This window comes from Odocoileus virginianus, chromosome 17 (genome assembly GCF_023699985.2).
Source record: "Odocoileus virginianus isolate 20LAN1187 ecotype Illinois chromosome 17, Ovbor_1.2, whole genome shotgun sequence".
Classification (NCBI taxonomy): domain Eukaryota; kingdom Metazoa; phylum Chordata; class Mammalia; order Artiodactyla; family Cervidae; genus Odocoileus; species Odocoileus virginianus.
In genome coordinates, this window is record NC_069690.1 from 13,671,953 (window position 1) to 13,691,926 (window position 19,974).

Below are 19,974 nucleotides of genomic sequence, written 5' to 3' on the forward strand. Positions count from 1 at the left end.
AAACACCAGAACCTTTTATGATTTTACAGTGTGCCATTATGTGTTGGGCAACTCAGAAAATTTTGTTGGGGATCCACTGTACTGCTAGTCTGATAGGCCCTCGTAAGGATCTCGAGAAAATAATGTATTGTCCAAAATCTGAGAGCTTCCAAAACAATTCTTACCAGGCAAGCTCTAAAACAGTCATTCCTAAAACTATAACATGTGTCAACATTTTAACACACCAAGAAAGCCATCTAAAGTGCAGATTCCAGGACTAAACCAGAGTTTCTGATTCATTATATCAGAAGGGGAGCCCAGGAATTTTTATTTTCAACAGGCAGCACAGGTGATTTTGATGATGGTAGTGTCTAGTTCACAGATGGAAATACCAAGGTGAAGACGTCTTTCCATGTACTAAAGAATATAAAGAAGGTAATTACTAAAGTTTTGACTCTTTTCTGTGTATTCTTTACTATTTCCTTTAAAACCACCAAAGTGAAAAAGAAATCTTATTAAAGGCATGGATTCAAGGGTTGTTCTTTTTTTGTAACAATAGTATTTCTAATTATACCACCATTTTACTTAAAATTAGAAGCACAAAGATTTCACACATACTTTTCTGAATCCTCAGCACAGATAAACAACAGGATTAAGTCTACTATGAAGATAGAGGCGCGGTGGTAAAGAACCCATCTGCCAATGCAGAAGACACAAGAGACACGGGTTTGATCCCTAGGTCAGGAAGACCCCCTGGAGAAGGAAATGACAACCTGCTCCGGTATTCTTACTTAGAGAATCCCATGGACAGAGGTTTCAAACATCTGATATGAGAAAGAAATCAAATCAGATAAGTCATTCAGAGGGGCAGTTAACTACATACTTATGCACAAGGGAACCCAAAACTTGTTAGGAATTTTTTACATGGTCTCCAAGAGAAGAAAATGTATGATTAAATAAATAATTACTTTGATAACAAACCCAAACAGGATAGTTTCTCATGTACAACCTTTACTACAGGATGATGATACCAATATAATTCAGTAAAAATAATTCTGCTGCTACCGCTGCTGCTAAATCACTTCAGTCGTGTCCGACTCTGTGTGACCCCTATAGACGGCAGCCCACCAGGCTCCTCTTGTCCCTGGGGTTCTCCAGGCAAGAACACTGGAGTGGGTTGCCATTTCCTTCTCCAATGCATGAAAGTGAAAAGTGAAAGTGAAGTCGCTCAGTCATGTCCAACTCTTCACGACTCCATGGACTGCTGCCTACCAGGCTCCTCCATCCATGGGAGATTTCAGGCAAAAGTACTGGAGTGGGGTGCTATTGCCTTCTCCGAAAAACAATTCTAATAAGGGTCAAATCCTTACTAGATCGCCAGCTCTCTACTAATTTGGCTTGATTCAGTGGTACATTCCAACATCTGTAAGAACACAGGGAATTCGCCCTAACACTTTATCTCAGGTAAATAATAAGAGTCTGAACTCTGACAAGAATCTAAAATACAGCTCTCCCATGCTGCCTGTTAAAATACAAATACAGAGGATTTAAGAGAAAATGGAGATAAAGACAGAGTTCAGAACTTGTGAACACAAAGGAATCTACCAAAGACACTCACTTGATTGTGAGACTAGCCTTATCTATTCAGAGGTGACTGAAAAGGACCAAGGTCAAAAGTCTTTTTAGAAAACTGTTCTGACTCCATCTTAACAGAGACAAATGGGTGGTCATGGGTCTAGACTAGGAAATCTAGAATGCTCAATATAGATAATATTAACAACCACTGTCTTGATGAAAATGGAAATTATTCTGCTTCAGGCAAAGGAAGATGCATAAAGTTAAAAACCCTCTGAAGAGCTCTTACGAATAAATTGCAAAAGATGTCTCTATTTCCAATGGGTATGAATGTCAAGTGGAGTCTCAGCAGTTAAGATGATTCTGACTATCCCACACATAGCTAAACACAGTCATCTTTAATTTGGCTGAGGAATGAATCTGTCACACAATGTGAGCTGAGACAGTCCCTTACCTTCTGAGTAATTCTAGGTGCTGAGTGACCCAGCACTCTCATCTCTACCTTTTCTCTCTCTTTCTTTTCTACTTCTTGCGGTAACTTTCACAAGGGGCCAAATACTGCTGATGCTTTGAAATGTAGCCCTCAAGGGAGAGTTAAAACTTGAATACAAGTAAACACTGTAATAAACAGAAATCCTATGATTCTTGAAGAAAATGTTATTTTCAAGAAAGCTAAGAGACTGTATAAATGTGAATTTTTTCAGTGTTTAGGAGGTTTTCTCAAGTATTACACAGTCATTGTTAATGTCAAGTTTACTATTTTACCATCTAGAATAAACACCAGACATCTTTGGATTTTGTTAATTTATATAAAGCTCTTTCTTTCATACAAAGCAGAGAGGCTCCAAAGCCTGTAACAAAAGGCAGAAATGAGCTTCAAGGCCCTAAGATGAAGTCAAACACATCACTAATTTAATGGCAGTCACCCTGCAGTGTCTGTAATAAGCCCTACATGATTAAGAAGTGGCAATTTCTATTCAAAATGGCCCCCTGTAGATGACCTATTATATATTAATGGGAAAATGACTTCCTGTGTCCAACCTAACTGCTTTGATTCAAAAGATGACCAATTTCTGCCCTTAGTACCAAGACATGCCTGATCAGTGACGGACAACCTCCCATCCACTTTTCATGGACAGATGGTGAGCCATGGCCTGCCCTTGGCTCCACATGATCAAATGAATGCTTCTTCAGACTAACTGCAATGGGGGCAAGTGAAAGCTTAGAGACTTCGGAAAACAGTATGCTGATTATTTGTCGGAGAGACGAAGAAAACTGAGGTACAAGGGGTGGGACAAGACACTTCTGTTTTCTGCGAAATGAATTTTACAATATCCTTTAACTCAATTACTGCTGGTCAACTGCTCCATTAAAAGATAATCAAGCAGATAATTCTCAATAATGTTTATATGAATCAATAATCAGATAAGAAAATTATCTTAATTTTTAGCTTCAAGCCTTCTTCATGTTTGAGTTCACCAACTGTGAAACATCTGTATTTGAATCAAGTGTCAGAAAACAGCCTCTGACTCTAGCTGTTTTCTTGGCTGTATTTTTTTCAAAGTTGTGTAGTATATTCTAAAAACAACTTATTTGGTAATGTTGTCTGATTTACAGTATTCCATTAAGTATTCAAAAGCCTTATCTATCCATGGAACCTCTTGTCCTTAAAAGGGATTCCTGGCATTTCTAAAATTACATACTGTCAGAGGAAAGAAGAACTTTGCATTTAATATGCAGTAAATTATGTGCTTTGATCACTTAACAGATAATGTACTGGCAACTACTGTAGGTTCACATTTGTGGTCTCAATTGAGAACTAGGATTCAAGCAGTGTACAAGATATATACCTCAACTGTACTAATTACAATATTTACCATATCTAATCCTCCAATTGTGCTTGTTTTTGATATGAAATAAAGCTCACCAGAACAAAGAGTAAAAAATAAAAATATAAAGAAAGATGACACCTCAGAACTAGGCAAAATACTATAAAAGAGTTTCAAATTTTGAAATATACAACTTTAAAGAGATGAAAGAGGAAATGGTAAATTGAATATCTGAACAGTCTGCTAAAGTCAGCCTGTTCTCAAATCCAATTAAGAACATCACTGGATCATGATGGTTTGATTATCACTATACTAGTCACATCAGAAAAAGTAATTACTTCAATTTCTGGGCTTGGGGCCACATTCCTGAAATGAGAACTCTCCCTTCAAAGACCAAAAATATTAAATAATTAAGGAAGTAGCTTTAGCACTTTAAAATTACTTTCAGAGAAACCAACCATCTAGAAGGCAGAACAGCACAATTAGATCTTTGTCAAAGCATCTACCATCTCTACAGGGTACTTCCATCTGAAAGCTGAAATTAAGCCCCTCAGAAGGAGGTACTGTGAGACTCAATGTCACTTTCAGAGAGGCATGTCCTTCATTCACACTAAAGAGTCTACTCTAAGTTCAATTTTCATGAATTACCATTAAAACAAAAGTCAGTCACAACTCATTTAAAAGCCACACAACCAGTTCTAATTCAGCAGAATATGTAAAAGGAGCACTGTTTCTAATTGTTAAACAGAATCTAAAGACTGTACTCTTTACATTCAAAACCTCCCCAAATGAACCTTCTTGGAAGAAGTTTTACAATTTCCAAGAATTTAAAACAAGACAAATCAACTCTATGTTTTTTCCAGATTTCTTACCTGTGTTGCCAAACTCAAGACCTGCTGTACCAGTTCCTGTGTTTCCGATGGTTTCTTGAGAAACAGCTTCACTATGGCAGTGAGCAGAGTGAGCTGCACCTAAACAAATTTAATAGATAAAGTGAAAGGAATTCTGCATTATTCCACACCATTAATTCCAAAGTGGTGTTTCCCCAAACATGACTGACTTACTATGAGGCCTTTCTGATTTTGATTAAGAGACAAAGGTAGAAAACTCCACCAATATCAACAATAGCAGTCAAAGGTTTTCATCAACTGAAAACTCACTAGACTCCTATCTCCAAATTGCATTTTTAGCATCAAAAACTTCCTGTTTGTTTCTGACCCAAATAATCATCTATATTTCTTAAAGTATATGCTAACATGCTGATGGCAATAAAACTGGTTCCTGACCAAATTCCTTATTATTTACTTCCACCGAAAGTTACAACTTCTGGGGAATTGAAGAATCATTTATCATACTGAGGCAAGAGTCAAGACCATAGAATTAAGCCAGATCACAATCAATTAAGAGTGGCTTGCTGAACCATGGAATTACTGGCTTGTATGTGTTCCCTGTCAGGGCCTATTAAAATTACTATGATAGAATACATATATGAACTTCAATTTGCAGTCAGTATGAACACCAGGGGGAAAAGGTTTAATAATTTATTTGCTTCTCTGGGCCTTTGACTCAAAGGTCTCTCAAGGTCTCTCAGTTTTGGTAGAAGACAGTTAGAACGTGGGAAGGAAGATTCTCTTCAAAATGCACATGTCAGCCTTCGCCCCGACAAAAACTCCAGCTGTAACCGAGCCACAACCACTACTAACAGTAATGGGGAATCATCTTTAGGTGACAGAAAATTATAATTAACTATCGCTCTAGACAGTAGCTTGTCAAAGCATGGTTCTGGAACAGCAGCAGCAGCAGAAGCATCACCACCCTGAACCTTGTAAAAATGAACCATCTCAGGCCTACTGAGTCAGAAGCTCTAGTGTGGGTTCCAGCAACCTGTAGCTTTAACAGAGGTTAAATAGCAGTGCTTAGGTGCTTAACAGCTCATTAAAGTTTGAGAACCACTAGTGTAAGCTAAACAGGCTTGTTCCAACAGACGTCAGCACAACTGAAAAAGCTCACTCACCCCCTTGGGGAGAAAAATGAACATATACACACATACATATATACACACCATACATATACACACTATATATATAATACATACTCTCTCTATATATACACATATATTTAAGTTCAGATATACAAAACTGCCTAACCTTAACCTTTCCTGAAATCCTCCCCCAAACATCTATTTCATAAGGTATAGAAGAGAACTTACTTGGGTGCTTTCATCATGGAAACCCTCCAGAAAGCTCTCTAGTAACTCATCAGCATTGTCAATTCTTTCAGCATATTCTCCCACAATCCAAATCATAGCTGCTCGAGCGTCTGGCTCATCCAGTGAATCTAAGTTCTCACACAGTGTGGCAATGATACTTTCGTATCTGATGTAACAAAACGGATTATGGTTACTGAGGGCAAAACTGAGAACTGTATTTAACAATGAAGGCTAAAAGCAAAACCATGGACAAGGTATCCGCACTTAATCAAGAAACTTAGAAACCCAAACCCTCTTTCCTGAGAGAGAGGTAAAAGCATATCCTTTTCCCAAAAATACCATTTCTAGAATGAAAATATATATATATAAAACACTTGATAAACCACTACCTTGTTAAAATATTTCTACTAATTTTGAGTCAACCATTAAACTAACTTAATTGTAAGTCACTTCATTTCACATGATCTTTAAAGATTAGTCAGAAGCCTCAGCACAACCTATCTCTATGATTATAAGGTAAAATGACATTTAGGATATGCTTATATGATCTGCTCTTTTTTTTAAATTGGAGGGTAACTGCACTACAGTGTCGTGATTTCTGCCATACAATAACGCAAATCAGTCTTAAATTATACATATATCCCCTCCCCCTTGAACCTGCTTATTTCACTCTTTCAGATTTTTTAATTGCTTGCCTTCAAAAACAAATTTGAAAAAGTATATGTTTCACAGACTAAGAGACCTCAACATGAAAATTTTCTGTGGAGTGAAAATGTAGATTTTGCGTATCTTAATGGAAGCAGCTACCATACTTGAGAAAGGGTCTAAAACTCTGATAATTTATCGTTACATGTTCTATAATTTTCTAAAAGTACTATGTAACATACAAAGTGAATAGTGAAGCTGTCACCTTCCTGGATTTTATAATAGGGTGGCCATATTATTCAAACTGAGACGTTTCTGAGAGTGAAAGGGGGCACATTTATTAATTACACTTGATGAGCATAAAATGGATTATGCCCAGACAACCTGGAATATATGAATATCCTATTTAACAATAACTTCATCACCAAAGAACCTGGTTAACTTTAAAAATACGCCAATCGACAATGCATATTCAGACAGAGCTTCAATTCTTCTAAAAGTGATGAAACAGTAAAAATCAGATTTTAATCCTTGTGCTCACCAACTTACATGTTTGATTTTTAATAAAGCATTTAATTATGACAAAATAATTCTTACCTAGCCAATCTCAAAGTGCCTTACTTAAACATTTCCTAAATGATCTGAGGAAAAGGGGCAGAAGTATTTGGACATACTTGTTGGGGTATTTGCGGAAGATGTCCCTGATGACAACAATCGCCTCCTGGACCACATAATTTACTTTGGTTTGGATGAGATCAAGCAACGTGCTCACACAGCGCTCTGCAGATTGCTACAATGAAGAACATAATGAGAAGTCAGATATCTACCCAATAACACAACCTCAACAAAAAAAATGGGGGAGAGGGGAGAGAACATCCAGGTACATCAACTAAACTAGATTAAAAGATGAGGCACTTAATTTGATCATAACTGTATTAGACACAGGGTTATCTGATGGAGATGCACAGAAGTTCAAGATACACCCCAAATTTTACTCATTACAAAAGAGTCAGTTCAAACTGTTCATCCAAGATGAACAAAATCATCTTGGATAGCTAGGATGACAGAAATGAGAAGAAAGCATAAGTCAAGGTATGAGGAAAGAGTAAAAATGACAAAATACACCAAAGTAGGAGGTCTTTATCTGCAATTCATGAATGAGCAAGACAGAGGGCATTTTTAAACCTCTTGAAATGAAACTGTCAAATTTCATCTGTGCGGACAAGAATATTTTCCAGGAAGAGGGTCCACAATTTTCACTGTATTTTCAAAGTTATCTGTGACTCAAATTACTCTTAAGGAAAATCTGCCATCTTTGGGACTATATAATTGAAAGTTTATGGACTTAGATAAATTGCAATTTTCCATAGCCTATGGTTCAGCTATAAAACAATTTAATCTATATATTAGTCTTTTATTAATGAAAGGAATATGGAAGAATACAAGTGACAAAACTCAATGTATTGAAACAATAAATCATAGTTTTTAAAAGAAGAAAGGTAGCAGAAGAGAGATCCTAAAATCCAAGGACTGATTTTCCATATATTATATACTATGATGGATAACTCCATTATATGCCTCCTGATAAGATGCAACAGGAAGTACACAGCATGACCTAAGAGGAACCCTTACCAAAAACAATGAACACGAACATTACCAAACCAAACCTCTAGATTTAACTGTCTAACGGGGATGAAGGGATGAGATAAGCATCACTAAAATACAACCAGTCAAATCTAGATTCCGGAAAATTCTACAAGCCTATCGATCTAGTTCCTTCAGTAAATGGCACCCAAATAAATAAGCAAAGACTTAAAAGACATATTAACCAAATGCAATGTGTAGTTCTTCTGAGATTTTGATTTGAACAAGGCAACTGTATTTAGACACAATTATGGAAAACTGAACATGGACTGGATATTCAATGAGATTAAGAATTAGTTGCTGAGTACCATAGGACTTTTTAGGACTTATTAAATATATACACTGGACTACTCTAGTAAGACCATATCTGAGATATGCATTAAAATACAACAGTAACCCACTTCCTTGAAAGAGAAGGGAGAGGAAGTAGACCAATTGGAAACAGCAATGTATTGATATTTATTAAAGACAGATGGTGGGTACATGAGAGCTCATAAATCAGTTTTACTTTAGTGCATGCCTAAAAATCTGTAATAAAATCTTTTAAGGATATTATAATTTAAAACATTCCAAGTAATATAATGAGAACAAAACTGCATCTTGAGGTTATGTATATAAGGTCATATATATGATGATTCTGTATTCTTCTATGTAGTTTTTCCATTTTTAAATTACATTTTAATTCATTTTCAACTAGTGATTCCCGTGCTATTATTACAAGAGCAAAACAGTTGGGAAATTTGAAAGAAAGAAAGAAAAGAAAAAAAAAATTAGAAGTGGTAAACACGAAGGAATCGAAGACTAGGAAGTAGGAAATTTTAAATATATAAGTCATGATGAATTATAAAGCACATAAGGGCTAAATTATCAAGTTAGATAGTACAAATAAACTGCTCAGCATAGGACTTGATAAAAAGCGAACATTTACTAAGCTTTTAGTGTTAATATTATAATAAAGATAAAGGCTATCTCCCATGATGCATCAACTTTCAAAAATATTTAAGTCTAGGATAGTAATTTTCAAGCAAATTGTCATCTCACTCACATTGCTTTTGATAAATTTTTAAAACTACCATTAAAGCAGTGCGGCAGGTATTTCCCTGGTGGTCCAGTGGTTGAAGAACCTGCTTTCCAATGCAGGGGATGCAGGTTCAATCCTTGGCAGGGGAACTAAGATCCCACATGCCAAAGGGCAACTAAGCCTGCGCACCACAACTACTGAGCTTTCATGTCACAATCAAGATTTGATGTGGCAAAAAAAAAAAAAAAAAAAAAAGCAGTATGGCAGAGGAACAAAAGTAAATATCCAGTCACTGTAAATAAAAAATAAGTCCAGAAACAAAGGAATTCAGACATATACAATTTAGTACGTGATTTTTTTTTTAAAAAGGCAACATTCACAGCTGTAAGGAAAGGATCAAATGTTCTGGTGTTTGATCCCCATACTCTTTATCTTTAACCAAACCATTTCCATTAAAGCAGAAAATAATGGTGAATTTTATATAACTTTTGAGGTGAACCATAAATTTCTGGGTGTGCCACTGAAGACATTATTGAGAGAAAATGGACAGAACTCACAAGGAAGTGCGAACTTCCATGCATCAAGCTGAGGAAAGAAGTGAAGCCAAAGGCAAGGGAAAGAGGGAAAGATATAAGCAACTGAAAGCATAACTGCAGGGAATAGCGAGGGGAGAGAAGAAGGCCTTAAAAGAACAATGCAAACAGAGGAAAACAAAAGAATGGTTAAGGCTAGCGATCTCTTCAAGAAAACTGGGAGATTCAGGGGAACTTAAAATTATGTCCACGTCACCTCTGGGAGGGAAGAATAGGCATAGGAGAAAGCAGTGTTCTACTTTTAACTTCTATTATTTGATGACTTGATGGAGTAAATACATGCTTTTTGTTTATATAAGACATAAGTTAGTACCTTATCCTGACCTACACAAATCAGAAATGATTCACACGCCCTAGAGCTTGTACTCCACAACAAAAGAAGCCACTGCAACGAGAAGCCCAAGTACTGTGAATACAGAGTGGCCACTACTCGCTGCAACTAGAGAAAGCCTACACACAGCAACAAAGACCCACTGCAGCTAAAATTAAAGACAAGGAAGCGAGAAACACCTTAATCTTAACTTAGCGACTTCAGATCAGTTCAGTTGTCGCTCAGTCGTGTCCAACTCTTTGTGACCCCATGGACCACAGCATGCCAGGCTTCCCTGTCCATCAACAACTCCTGGAGCTTGTTCAAACTCATGTCCATGGAGTAGGTGATGCCATCCAACCATCTCATCTTCTCTCATCCCCTTTTCCTCCTGCCCTCAATCTTTCCCAACATCAGGGTCTTTTCCAAGGAGTCAGTTCTTCGCATCAGGTGGCCAAAGTACTGAAGCTTCAACTTCAGCATAAATCCTTCCGATGAATATTCAGGACTGATCTCCTTTAGAATGGACTGGTTGGATCTCCTTGCAGTCCCAGGGACTCTCAAGAGTCCAACACCACAGTTCAAAAGCATCAATTCTTTAGCACTCAGCTTTCTTTATAGTGCAACCCTCATCCCTGGTGGCTCAGATGGTAAAGTGTCTGCCTACAATGCAGGAGACCCGGGTTCAATCCCTGGGTTGGGGGAGAAGGAAATGGCAACCCACTCCAGTATCTTGCCTGGAAAATCCCATGGACAGAGGAGTCTGGTAGGCTACAGTCCATGGGGTTGCAAAGAGTCGGACACGACTGAGTGACTTCACTCACTTTCTCATTTCCATACAAGACTCCTGGAAAAACCACACTTGTGACTAGACAGACCTTTGCTGGCAAAGTAATCTCTCTGCTTTCTAATATGCTGTCTAGGTTGGTCATAGCTTTTCTTCCAAGGAGCAAGCGTCTTTTAATTTCATGGCTGCAGTCACCATTTGCAGTGATTTTGGAGCCCAGAAAATAAAGTCTGTCACTGTTTCCATTGCTTCCCCATCTATTTGCCATGAAGTAATGGGACCAGATCCAATGATCTTAGTTTTCTGAATGTTGAGTTTTAAGCCAACTTTTTCACTCTCTTCTTTCACTTTCAAGAGGCTCTTTCAGTTCAGTTCAGTCACTCAGTTGTGTCCGACTCTTTGCGGCCCCATGAATCGCAGCACGCCAGGCCTCCCTGTCCATCAGCAAATCCCAGAGCTTACTCAAACTCATGCCCATCGAGTCGGTGATGCCATCCAGCCATCTGATCCTCTGCCGTCTCCCTCTCCTCCTGCCCCCAGTCCCTCCCAGCATCAGGGTCTTTTCCAATGAGTCAACTCTTCGCATGAGGTGGCCAAAGTACTGGAGTTTCAGCTTCAGCATCAGTCCTCCCAATGAACACCCTGGACTGATCTCCTCTAGGATCGACCAGTTGGATCTCCTTGCAGTCCAAGGGACTCTCAAGAGTCTTCTAGAACATCACAGTTCAAAAGCATCAATTTTTCAGCCCTTAGCTTTCTTCACTGTCCAACTCTCACATCCAATACACGACCACTGGAAAAACAACAGCTTTGACTAGATGGACCTTTGTTGGCAAAGTAATGTCTCTGCTCTTTAATATGCTATCTAGGTTGGTCATAGCTTTCCTTCCAAGAAGTAAGCATCTTTTAATTTCATGGCTGCAATCACCATCTGCAATGATTTTGGAGCCCCCCAAAATTAAGTCTGACACTGTTTCTACTGTTTCCCCATCTATTTGCCATGAAGTGATGGGATCAGATGCCATGATCTTAGTTTTCTGAATGTTGAGCTTTAAGCCAACTTTTTCACTCTCCTCTTTCACTTTCATCAAGAGGCTTTTTAGTTCCTCTTCACTTTCTGCCATAAGGGTGGTGTCATCTGCATATCTGAGGTTATTGATATTTCTCCTGGCAATCTTGATTCCAGCTTGTGCTTCTTCCAGCCCAGTGTTTCTCATGATGTACTCTGCATATAAGTTAAATAAGCAGAGTGACAATATACAGCCTTGACGTACTCCTTTTCCTATTTGGAACCAGTCTGTTGTTCCATGTCCAGTTCTAACTGTTGCTACCTGACCTGCATACAGGTTTCTCAAGAGGCAGGTCAGGTGGTCTGGTATTCCCATCTCTTTCAGAATTTCCCACAGTTTATTGTGATCCACACAGTCAAAGGCTTTGGCATGTTCAATGAAGCAGAAATAGACGTTTTTCTGGAACTCTCTTGCTTTTTCGATGATCCAGGGGATGTTGGCAATTTGATCTCTGGTTCCTCTGCCTTTTCTAAAACCAGCTTGAACATCTGGAAGTTCACGGTTCACATATTGCTGAAGCCTGGCTTGGAGAATTTTGAGCATTACTTTACTAGCATGTGAGAGGAGTGTAACTGTGCAGTAGTCTGAACATTCTTTGGCATTGCCTTTCTTTGGGATTGGAATGAAAACTGACCTTTTCCAGTCCTGTGGCCACTGCTGAGTTTTCCAAGTTTGCTGGCATATTGAGTGCAGCACTTTCACAGCATCATCTTTCAGGATTTGAAATAGCTCAACTGGAATTCCATCACCTCCACTAGTTTTGTTCATAGTGATGCTTCCTAAGGCCCACTTGACTTCACATTCCAGGATGTCTGGCTCTAGGTAAGTGATCACACCATCGTGATTATCTGGGTCGTGAAGATCTTTTTTGTACAGTTCTTCCGTGTATTCTTGTCACCTCTTCTTAATATCTTCTGCTTCTGTTGGGTCCATACCATTTTTGTCCTTTATTGAACCCATCTTTGCATGAAATGTCCCCTTGGTATCTCTAATTTTCTTGAAAAGGCTCCTTAGTGCTTCGCTTTCTGCCATAATGGTGGTGTCTTAATGACTTAATCTCTCAAAACCAAAATCAAACAAATAAATCGCTCTCAAAATTATTTTATTTGTAAAAGAAAAGGAGGGCCAGTGTTTATTTCCTCCTTAAAGAAACAAGTGCATACTGTAAATATATATAGCTATGATTTGTCAATCATACCTCAATAAAACTGGGAGAAGGGTGGCATATGGAGTAAAATCTATTTAAAAGGCAATTAAGTAAAAAAAGTATAGACAAAAAGCATTAAAAAAAATAGTATTATGAGATTTCTTTTTCAGTGCTATTTACTGACTCAACAACTTATGCTTAACCTTTAACCTAAACAACTTAATGTGACAAAATTAGTTTTTTCACCTCAGGCTACTTAAAGCAACAGAGAGACATCTGTACCTAAAGTCATGGTTGAAAAAAAAAAAACAAAAACCACTGCAACTCTTAACAATACCCAAAGTTTACAACAGGCCCTGTTCTCTTAGCTAAGCACCAAACCAAAATTCTTTTTTTCTCATCTGTCACATCCTTGAAACTAGATCCACGTTAAAAAACGGTCAGGTGCACTGAGAGGAAGCAGCAGCTGTCTATAAGCTACAGAGAAAGTCTATTACAACTGGGTCACTGGTTCTTGCCCTTGTCCCAGATAGGCCAGTTAAAAACAAGCAGTCATGACCTCTCCTGCCCCAGTAACTGTGTCTGGACTAGGCAACTCTGTCCAACTAATAACTTTAATGATTGAAACAGTTCTAGGAAAAGTTCTCAAGCAAATCCAAGTAACTTGAGATAAGGGAACATTAGCAAAAAGGCAGGATTCTTGAAGGCTGATCTTAAGCTTCCAGAGGAAATTCATTCCTCACACACTCTCATATTCCCACCAGGGCATCTTGAGTCAAAGCAAGAAATAAGAGCCACCAGAAGCTCATCTCTTTCAGAAAATGATGGATAACTTTCCTGTTAGTCACAGTAAACAGTACTAACAGCCTCTAAGAATCTAGAGGTTTTAAGAACACTTTCCAGTAATTCCAGGGATAAAAAAAAAAATCTCTTTTAACTTTGGAATGAGACTTTTTAGACAGTACTGTCAGAGAGGTTAATAAGGCAATGACATTTAGGAAGTGAAAAGCACAAAACGACTCTTCTGCCATCAGAAAAGTTCTGAAAATTGTCTACATTAGTACCATAAGTAGGTGGCTACTGCTCAGTGAGAAAAGAAAAAGACAAAAGTTGAGTATGTGAAGTGTGGTGGTTAAAAAAAAAAAAAGATGGAACACACCAAGATCCAATAAACAGACTTTTCCATTTCTCAAATGGAGCAACAGAAGCATGTATATTAAATATCTGAAGCCTCTGAACTGGCAAAACCAGGAGTAGAAACCAGTATGAATTAACTTATTGTTATAACAACTAGTCTACTAAATGACTTATCAGTGGTAACTATATGAAACAGCACTGACAAAAATAAAAATAAGGAAGGCCAATTAGGAACTTGGCTTTCAGAGACACTTTTCTCTGACACAGCATCTGTTTCCTTCTGATCCTATGAAGCACTGGTTGTACTGTACAAATTGTTTTAGAACTATCCTTGTGAAATCATATGATCCAATCTGACTCAAAGCACTGCATACAGTCCAGTAGTAAGAACAAATATGGAACTGTGAATCTACACTATCACTGTCAATAGAAGCCATCATTAATTTCAACAAATTTCTGAGTGAGGAAAAGTAACTGATGAAGCAGCACAATTTCAGTTGCAATCCTTAATATCTACTGGAACATTTCAATCAAGCTAGAAAAAAAATCTGCCCCCTAAGACCACAGAGACACTCTTCCAGAGGACTTAACAAGTAACAATCAACTCCCTGTCCTAAAGCAGAAACTTGCTAGTCAACAGCCCTACCTACATGCACAGAAATCCTGACAACTTTCCTGTTATTTCATTCTTAATATAAGTGGGCACCCGTTTATTATATACATGGTTTGTGTGTGCTAAGTCACTTCAGTTATGTCTAACTCTGTGCAACTCTATGGATTGTAGCCTACCAGGCTCCTCTGTCCATGGGATTCTCAAGGCAAGACTACTGGAGTTGGTCGCCATGCTCTCCTCCAGGGGATTTTCCCAACTCGGATCGAACCTGCGTCTCTTACATCTCTTGCATTGGTAGGCTGGTTCTTTACTACTAGCACCACCTTATACATCTCAATTAAAAAACCATATATAGACATGCAACCATCACTGTAAAATATTTGAGATAATTCAAACTGTAGAAATAAAACCAAAACTATAATTCACATCCCCAGAGACTTAAGAAACTACTGCAACCACAAAAAAAGAATGCTATGAAAAAGTACTGACAACAAGAAAGAGCAATGAAGGGAGGCTGTATAGAAAAATGGTTGTGCAGAAAATAAGAAAGCAGACAGTCAGACTGGACAAGCACTTGAAAGACAGAGGACTGGAAGACAGAAGGGCCACGAACAAAGGAAAAGTTTTATAAATTTGATATTATGCTTGAAAAGCTGGAAGAAGATAGGAATGCAATGAAGACATAATGAAATTTAAAAAAAGGAAAAAAAAGCCATTATAAACTTCAGGAAAAAAACCAAGTCTCTATAAGAAAGAAAATACAATCATTTGTATTGTGTAGTTTCTACTTATTTATAGGCATAATATGCATAGTAAGTTTTCCAAGACTCTAGTTGATAGAACAAGAAATAAAGGTATCTCAACTTACAAAGATAATACAGGAACAAAAACCTCATGTTAACTACACAGGAGAACAGAAGGGGAGAAATAGGAGTGATGGAGTATATGAACTAATTTATCTCATAGCAGAAAGTTAACAGACAATGTCTACTAATGGCAAATCAATACATAAAAGGAGAGATATGGAAGTAATTAAAGTAACTATAACTAGGAACAGAGTTAAAAATGATTCCCTCAGGAAAGAAAGAGATCAGGGATAGCTGCTCCTCGTTAGAAACTCTTCAATACTCTACCAGTGTGCTCTACTAGTCTGATAAACTGAAGGCATATTTTCGGGAGGAGAACGCCCAGAGCCCCACGCCGCCAAGGACGCTCACCTCCACCTTGATGGCACACCGCCCAATGGCTCGCACGGCCTTGCGCACGAAGTCAACATCCACCTCTGTGGCGTACTCTTTCAGTTCAGCCAGAACCTGTTAAACATCCACAAAGTGAACAATGTTAAGGATTCTGCAACAACAATTTCCAGGTCCAGGCTTTTCTGAAGATCAGCTCTTAAGATCTAAGTTACTAGACCTTCACTTGAATCTACTTTAAGTCTGACCTGAGCAATGTTGGCTTGAGATGCCAAACGAATCATGATGTCCAATTTCTCTAGTTTCACATAGATGGGATCATTGTACTTCACAAAGAAAACTTTGATCTCCTGCTTCAAGATTTCAGGCCTGTGATGTATAGAAATACAAGGTAAGGAAGGTGAGGTATATACTGATATATCTTTCTGAGTCTGCATTAATACCCAACCTGTGCTTCTATCCTCTCCATCCACGCACCCGACTCAGGGAAAAGAAAAAACTCAGAATCTTCCTCTACACCCCTCTAACCAGATCCGCTTAGCAGACTATTTTTATGCTTTTTAAGGGGGCAAAGTATATACTGCTAAGAAGAATCAGTGGAAGAACAACAACCTGATCCAAACCATGGCCTGAACCATATTAAACAGACACTAGCAAGCATACTAACAGGTCCTTCAGAAAAGAAACTAAATTATAAAGCAACACCAGGCATTCACTGTGTTCATTCACTGCAGGAACACTCTAAAGTCAACCGCCAGCCTCCTGACCCTGGGCAAGTTGCTCTACCATACAATATTTTTATTTCTACACATTAAACAAAGCTTAACACAGTCCTTTCAAACACTGATATCATTAAGCTTAATTCAAAATTACAAACACTTTAATCACCAATTCATTTTTTCCCCAACCTTTTCTGGACAATTAGGTTGATGTTCCGCAGGGCGACGTACTGCACCTCTGGCTCCCCAGACAGCAGCGTGACCAGCGGCGGGGCCAGCTTCTTCAGCAGCATGTTGTGGTAGTCAGAGTCCTTGGGCAGCAACTCTAGAAACTTCATCAGCACCTTCACTGCTGAAAGCACCACCGCTGAGTTGGCGTGAGATAACCGGGGGGTTACCCGCTCACAGATGCTGAGGGCAGCAAACGAAAATTAGTACCCGAAATGACAATTTCTGTGCTCAATCCAACCTACACGGTAATGCTGTCAGAGGTCCCATGGCCCAGGTATCAAGAAATTAGAGAATCAGTTAGAAAAGTCAAAACTCCATGCGTAGGTAAATTTGGAATTCAACACTGCAGACGCCTCATTCCCAACAAACTACAGGCAGAGCAGGGATACAAGGCTTTAGGAAACCAGCAATAAGGGACGTTCAAAATGGAAAATAGCCAATACCCCAAACACTTGAAGCTCACGCCATTTACCTTCCTGTTTTATAGCTCTCTCTGTCTCCCCATATTATGTAAGGGCTCCCTGACTCAGCCCATTTCTCCTCAACCTATAGGAAGTCAAATTAAGCATTCTGAGACTTACTGCATAATGAAAGATATCAACCAACTGTGGCTGAAGTTTCATTATAAGATGCAGGAGGAGATGGACTGACAGGGAAAACTACCCAACCTGTTGTCTTCAGGATAATAAGGGAATCTTGAAGAGGGTTTTTGGCTGTTAACAATAACCATTCATCTTGGAGAGGGTTTTTGATTGTTTAACAATACCAAAAAAGAAGCCAACAATACCACTGCAATATTCATCCGTCATCCCCTTCTCCTCATCTCAGTCACGATATACTTAAATGTCTCATAAAATATAGGATATTTAATTATCTGTTGAGGGTTCTCCAGAAATTAACCTAATTTTGACAGCTCTTAGGCAACATGGTTGACTAGCTGACTCAGTTAAGGATACGAGATTAAGTTAAGCTGTGTTTTTCTCCCTTCTTCCTGTATCTACTCAGCAGACTTCCTGCCCTTCTTTAGGTCTTTATACAAATGCCACCTTCTCTTAAGGAGGCCTTACCTAATCACCCAATATTTCTTAGCTCTCTTCTTTATTTTTCTTGTTAGCACTTATCATCATCTGACCTATTATATGTTAGATCATATACACATATTATATATATTTCTGCTCTGTGCCTCAGAATAGATTTTCTGTAAGAGCTATGATTTTAGTCTGTCCAGTGCTGTATTCTCAGAGACTAGAACAATGCCTGGCACACAGCATGGGCTCAAAAAAAACATTTGCTGAGTGAGTAAGTGTGAGATGTCAATGCCCAAGAGAAAATAAAATTGTATGTAAAGTTCTTTCCAGGAGACGTTTGTACTTTCAGTGATGGAAAGAAACTATCAGGGTGAGTTTTGATAAAATCCAGAGGGAACAATTTCTCAGACAAGTGAAGAACATTTATATTATAGCAGCTCGAGCTTGAGCCAGGCAAGGAAGGTTACTTACTACCTACCATGGTTAAAATGAGCCAAAAATTCTTCAGAATTACTTTGCCAGAATTACAGTGCCTATATGCACAAAATGCTCAATAAAAATTGATATAACTCCAATTCTGTACACCAGAATGTATGTATATGTACATGAAATTTAGCAGTCAGTATCTGAAAGCCAAAAAAACCTTCCAACACTAAAGTGGTAGAGAGCTAAGCAGAACAATTCAGGTGTGCCTTTCAAATCTTCTCCAAATATATAATTTCCATACTTAATGGAAGACATCATACTTACTGCAGGCTCCCATCCACTTTCTCTAGTACTAAATTACAGGTATAAGGCACCTCACTAACTAGTATCAAGCCACATACTAAGTATCTTAAAGAATGAGAATGGTCACTAAAATGAGAGACACTCACAAACCTTTGCCAAGTGGCTAAGAACTGCTGTATGGGAGATGTGAGAAGGTGATAAGGGCGATTTTTGTAGACTGTTTTAAGTGCTCAGAAAAGAAATGGCAGATACACATCTCCTCTTAGCAAGACCTATTTTTGCATGGCTTACTCTGCTACCTAAAATGTTCCTAATTACAAAGAGAAAATACCACAGGGATAGCAATATCTATCCCATAAGTCACTGTTTTCCTTATTCCTAACATAACAGACCCTTATTCTAATACAGACACACTAAAACTTACTGAACCAGGCAAGACTCCTACATGCTACCCAGAGAAACAGACTGACCTCTGAGCCTCCCGGTCATCTTTAGGATTGTAATTAGATAAGCAGTCCAGGATGAAAATCTGGCCCCATTCGGTGCACTCATTCAGGGCTGTCAGTAGTTTATTAATGTTCTGTGGATTCAGATCGAGTAAGTTGCTGTTGGGGTGAGATTCACTGATTTCAGATAGTGCTGCTACAGCATTAGCCACCACCTGGAAAAAGAAGCAGATATGACCTTGATTTGTCAAGAACAGTACAACTATTTCTCTGAATCACTTCAAAGATCTTAATTCATAACTGTTCCTGAACATTTTACCTGGTTATATACAAAAAGATAAACTGCTTTCAAAATATGTATTATACCACTAATGATGGCTTATATAGCTTCCCTGTGGTCAGGCAACCCAGAATTAAAACAATTCACATATTAGCAGAGAGTCACTGATGGTTTACTACTAAAACATTAATTTTAACAGTACTCAAACCATCAATAAAACTAAGACAAATGAACAGCTATAAAAGCAGTCAAGTTTAGGGACTTCCCTGGCAGTCCGATGGTTGGAACTCTGTGCTTCCAGTGCAAGGGGCATGGGTTTAATCCCTGTTGGGGAATTAAGATTCTTCATGCCTCGTGGCCAAAAAAAAAAAAAAAGCAGTGAATTTTAATTTTGAAATGTACATTAGGCAACAAAAAGAAGAATCTAGGCCAAATAATTTTATGGGTGTATGGCAGATAGGGAGGTGATCTGTTCAGTTCAGTTCAGACTCTTAGTAGTGTCCAACTCTTTGTGACCCCATGGACTGCAGCACGCCAGGCTTCCCTGTCCATCAACAACTCCCAGAGCTTGCTCAAACTCAAGTCCATTGAGTTGGTGATGCCATCCAACCATCTCATCCTCTGTCATCCCCTGATCCTCCCGCCTTCAACCTTTCCCAGCATCAGGGTCTTTTCCAAGGAATAAGTTCTTCGCATCAGGTGGCCAAAGTATTGGAGTTTCAGCTTCAGCATCAGTCCTTCCAATGACTATTCTGGACTGATTTTCTTTAGGATTAACTGGTTTGA

General features: G+C 38.5%; 1 protein-coding gene across 5 annotated transcripts in view; it reads right to left on the reverse strand.

The window, feature by feature from the left end:
* AP2B1 (adaptor related protein complex 2 subunit beta 1) overlaps positions 1 to 19,974 on the reverse strand; it is a 109,827-nt gene that overhangs the window by 61,893 nt on the left and 27,960 nt on the right. For all 5 annotated transcript variants that reach the window (XM_020902318.2, XM_020902319.2, XM_020902317.2 and 2 more), the window contains exons 6-12: positions 18,933 to 19,123; positions 16,664 to 16,885; positions 16,004 to 16,124; positions 15,777 to 15,872; positions 6,912 to 7,027; positions 5,593 to 5,758; positions 4,256 to 4,354 (exon numbers count right to left, since the gene is read on the reverse strand). In XM_020902318.2, the coding sequence (XP_020757977.1) occupies positions 4,256 to 4,354; positions 5,593 to 5,758; positions 6,912 to 7,027; positions 15,777 to 15,872; positions 16,004 to 16,124; positions 16,664 to 16,885; positions 18,933 to 19,123 (1,011 nt within the window). The remainder of the gene's footprint in view (positions 1 to 4,255; positions 4,355 to 5,592; positions 5,759 to 6,911; positions 7,028 to 15,776; positions 15,873 to 16,003; positions 16,125 to 16,663; positions 16,886 to 18,932; positions 19,124 to 19,974) is intronic.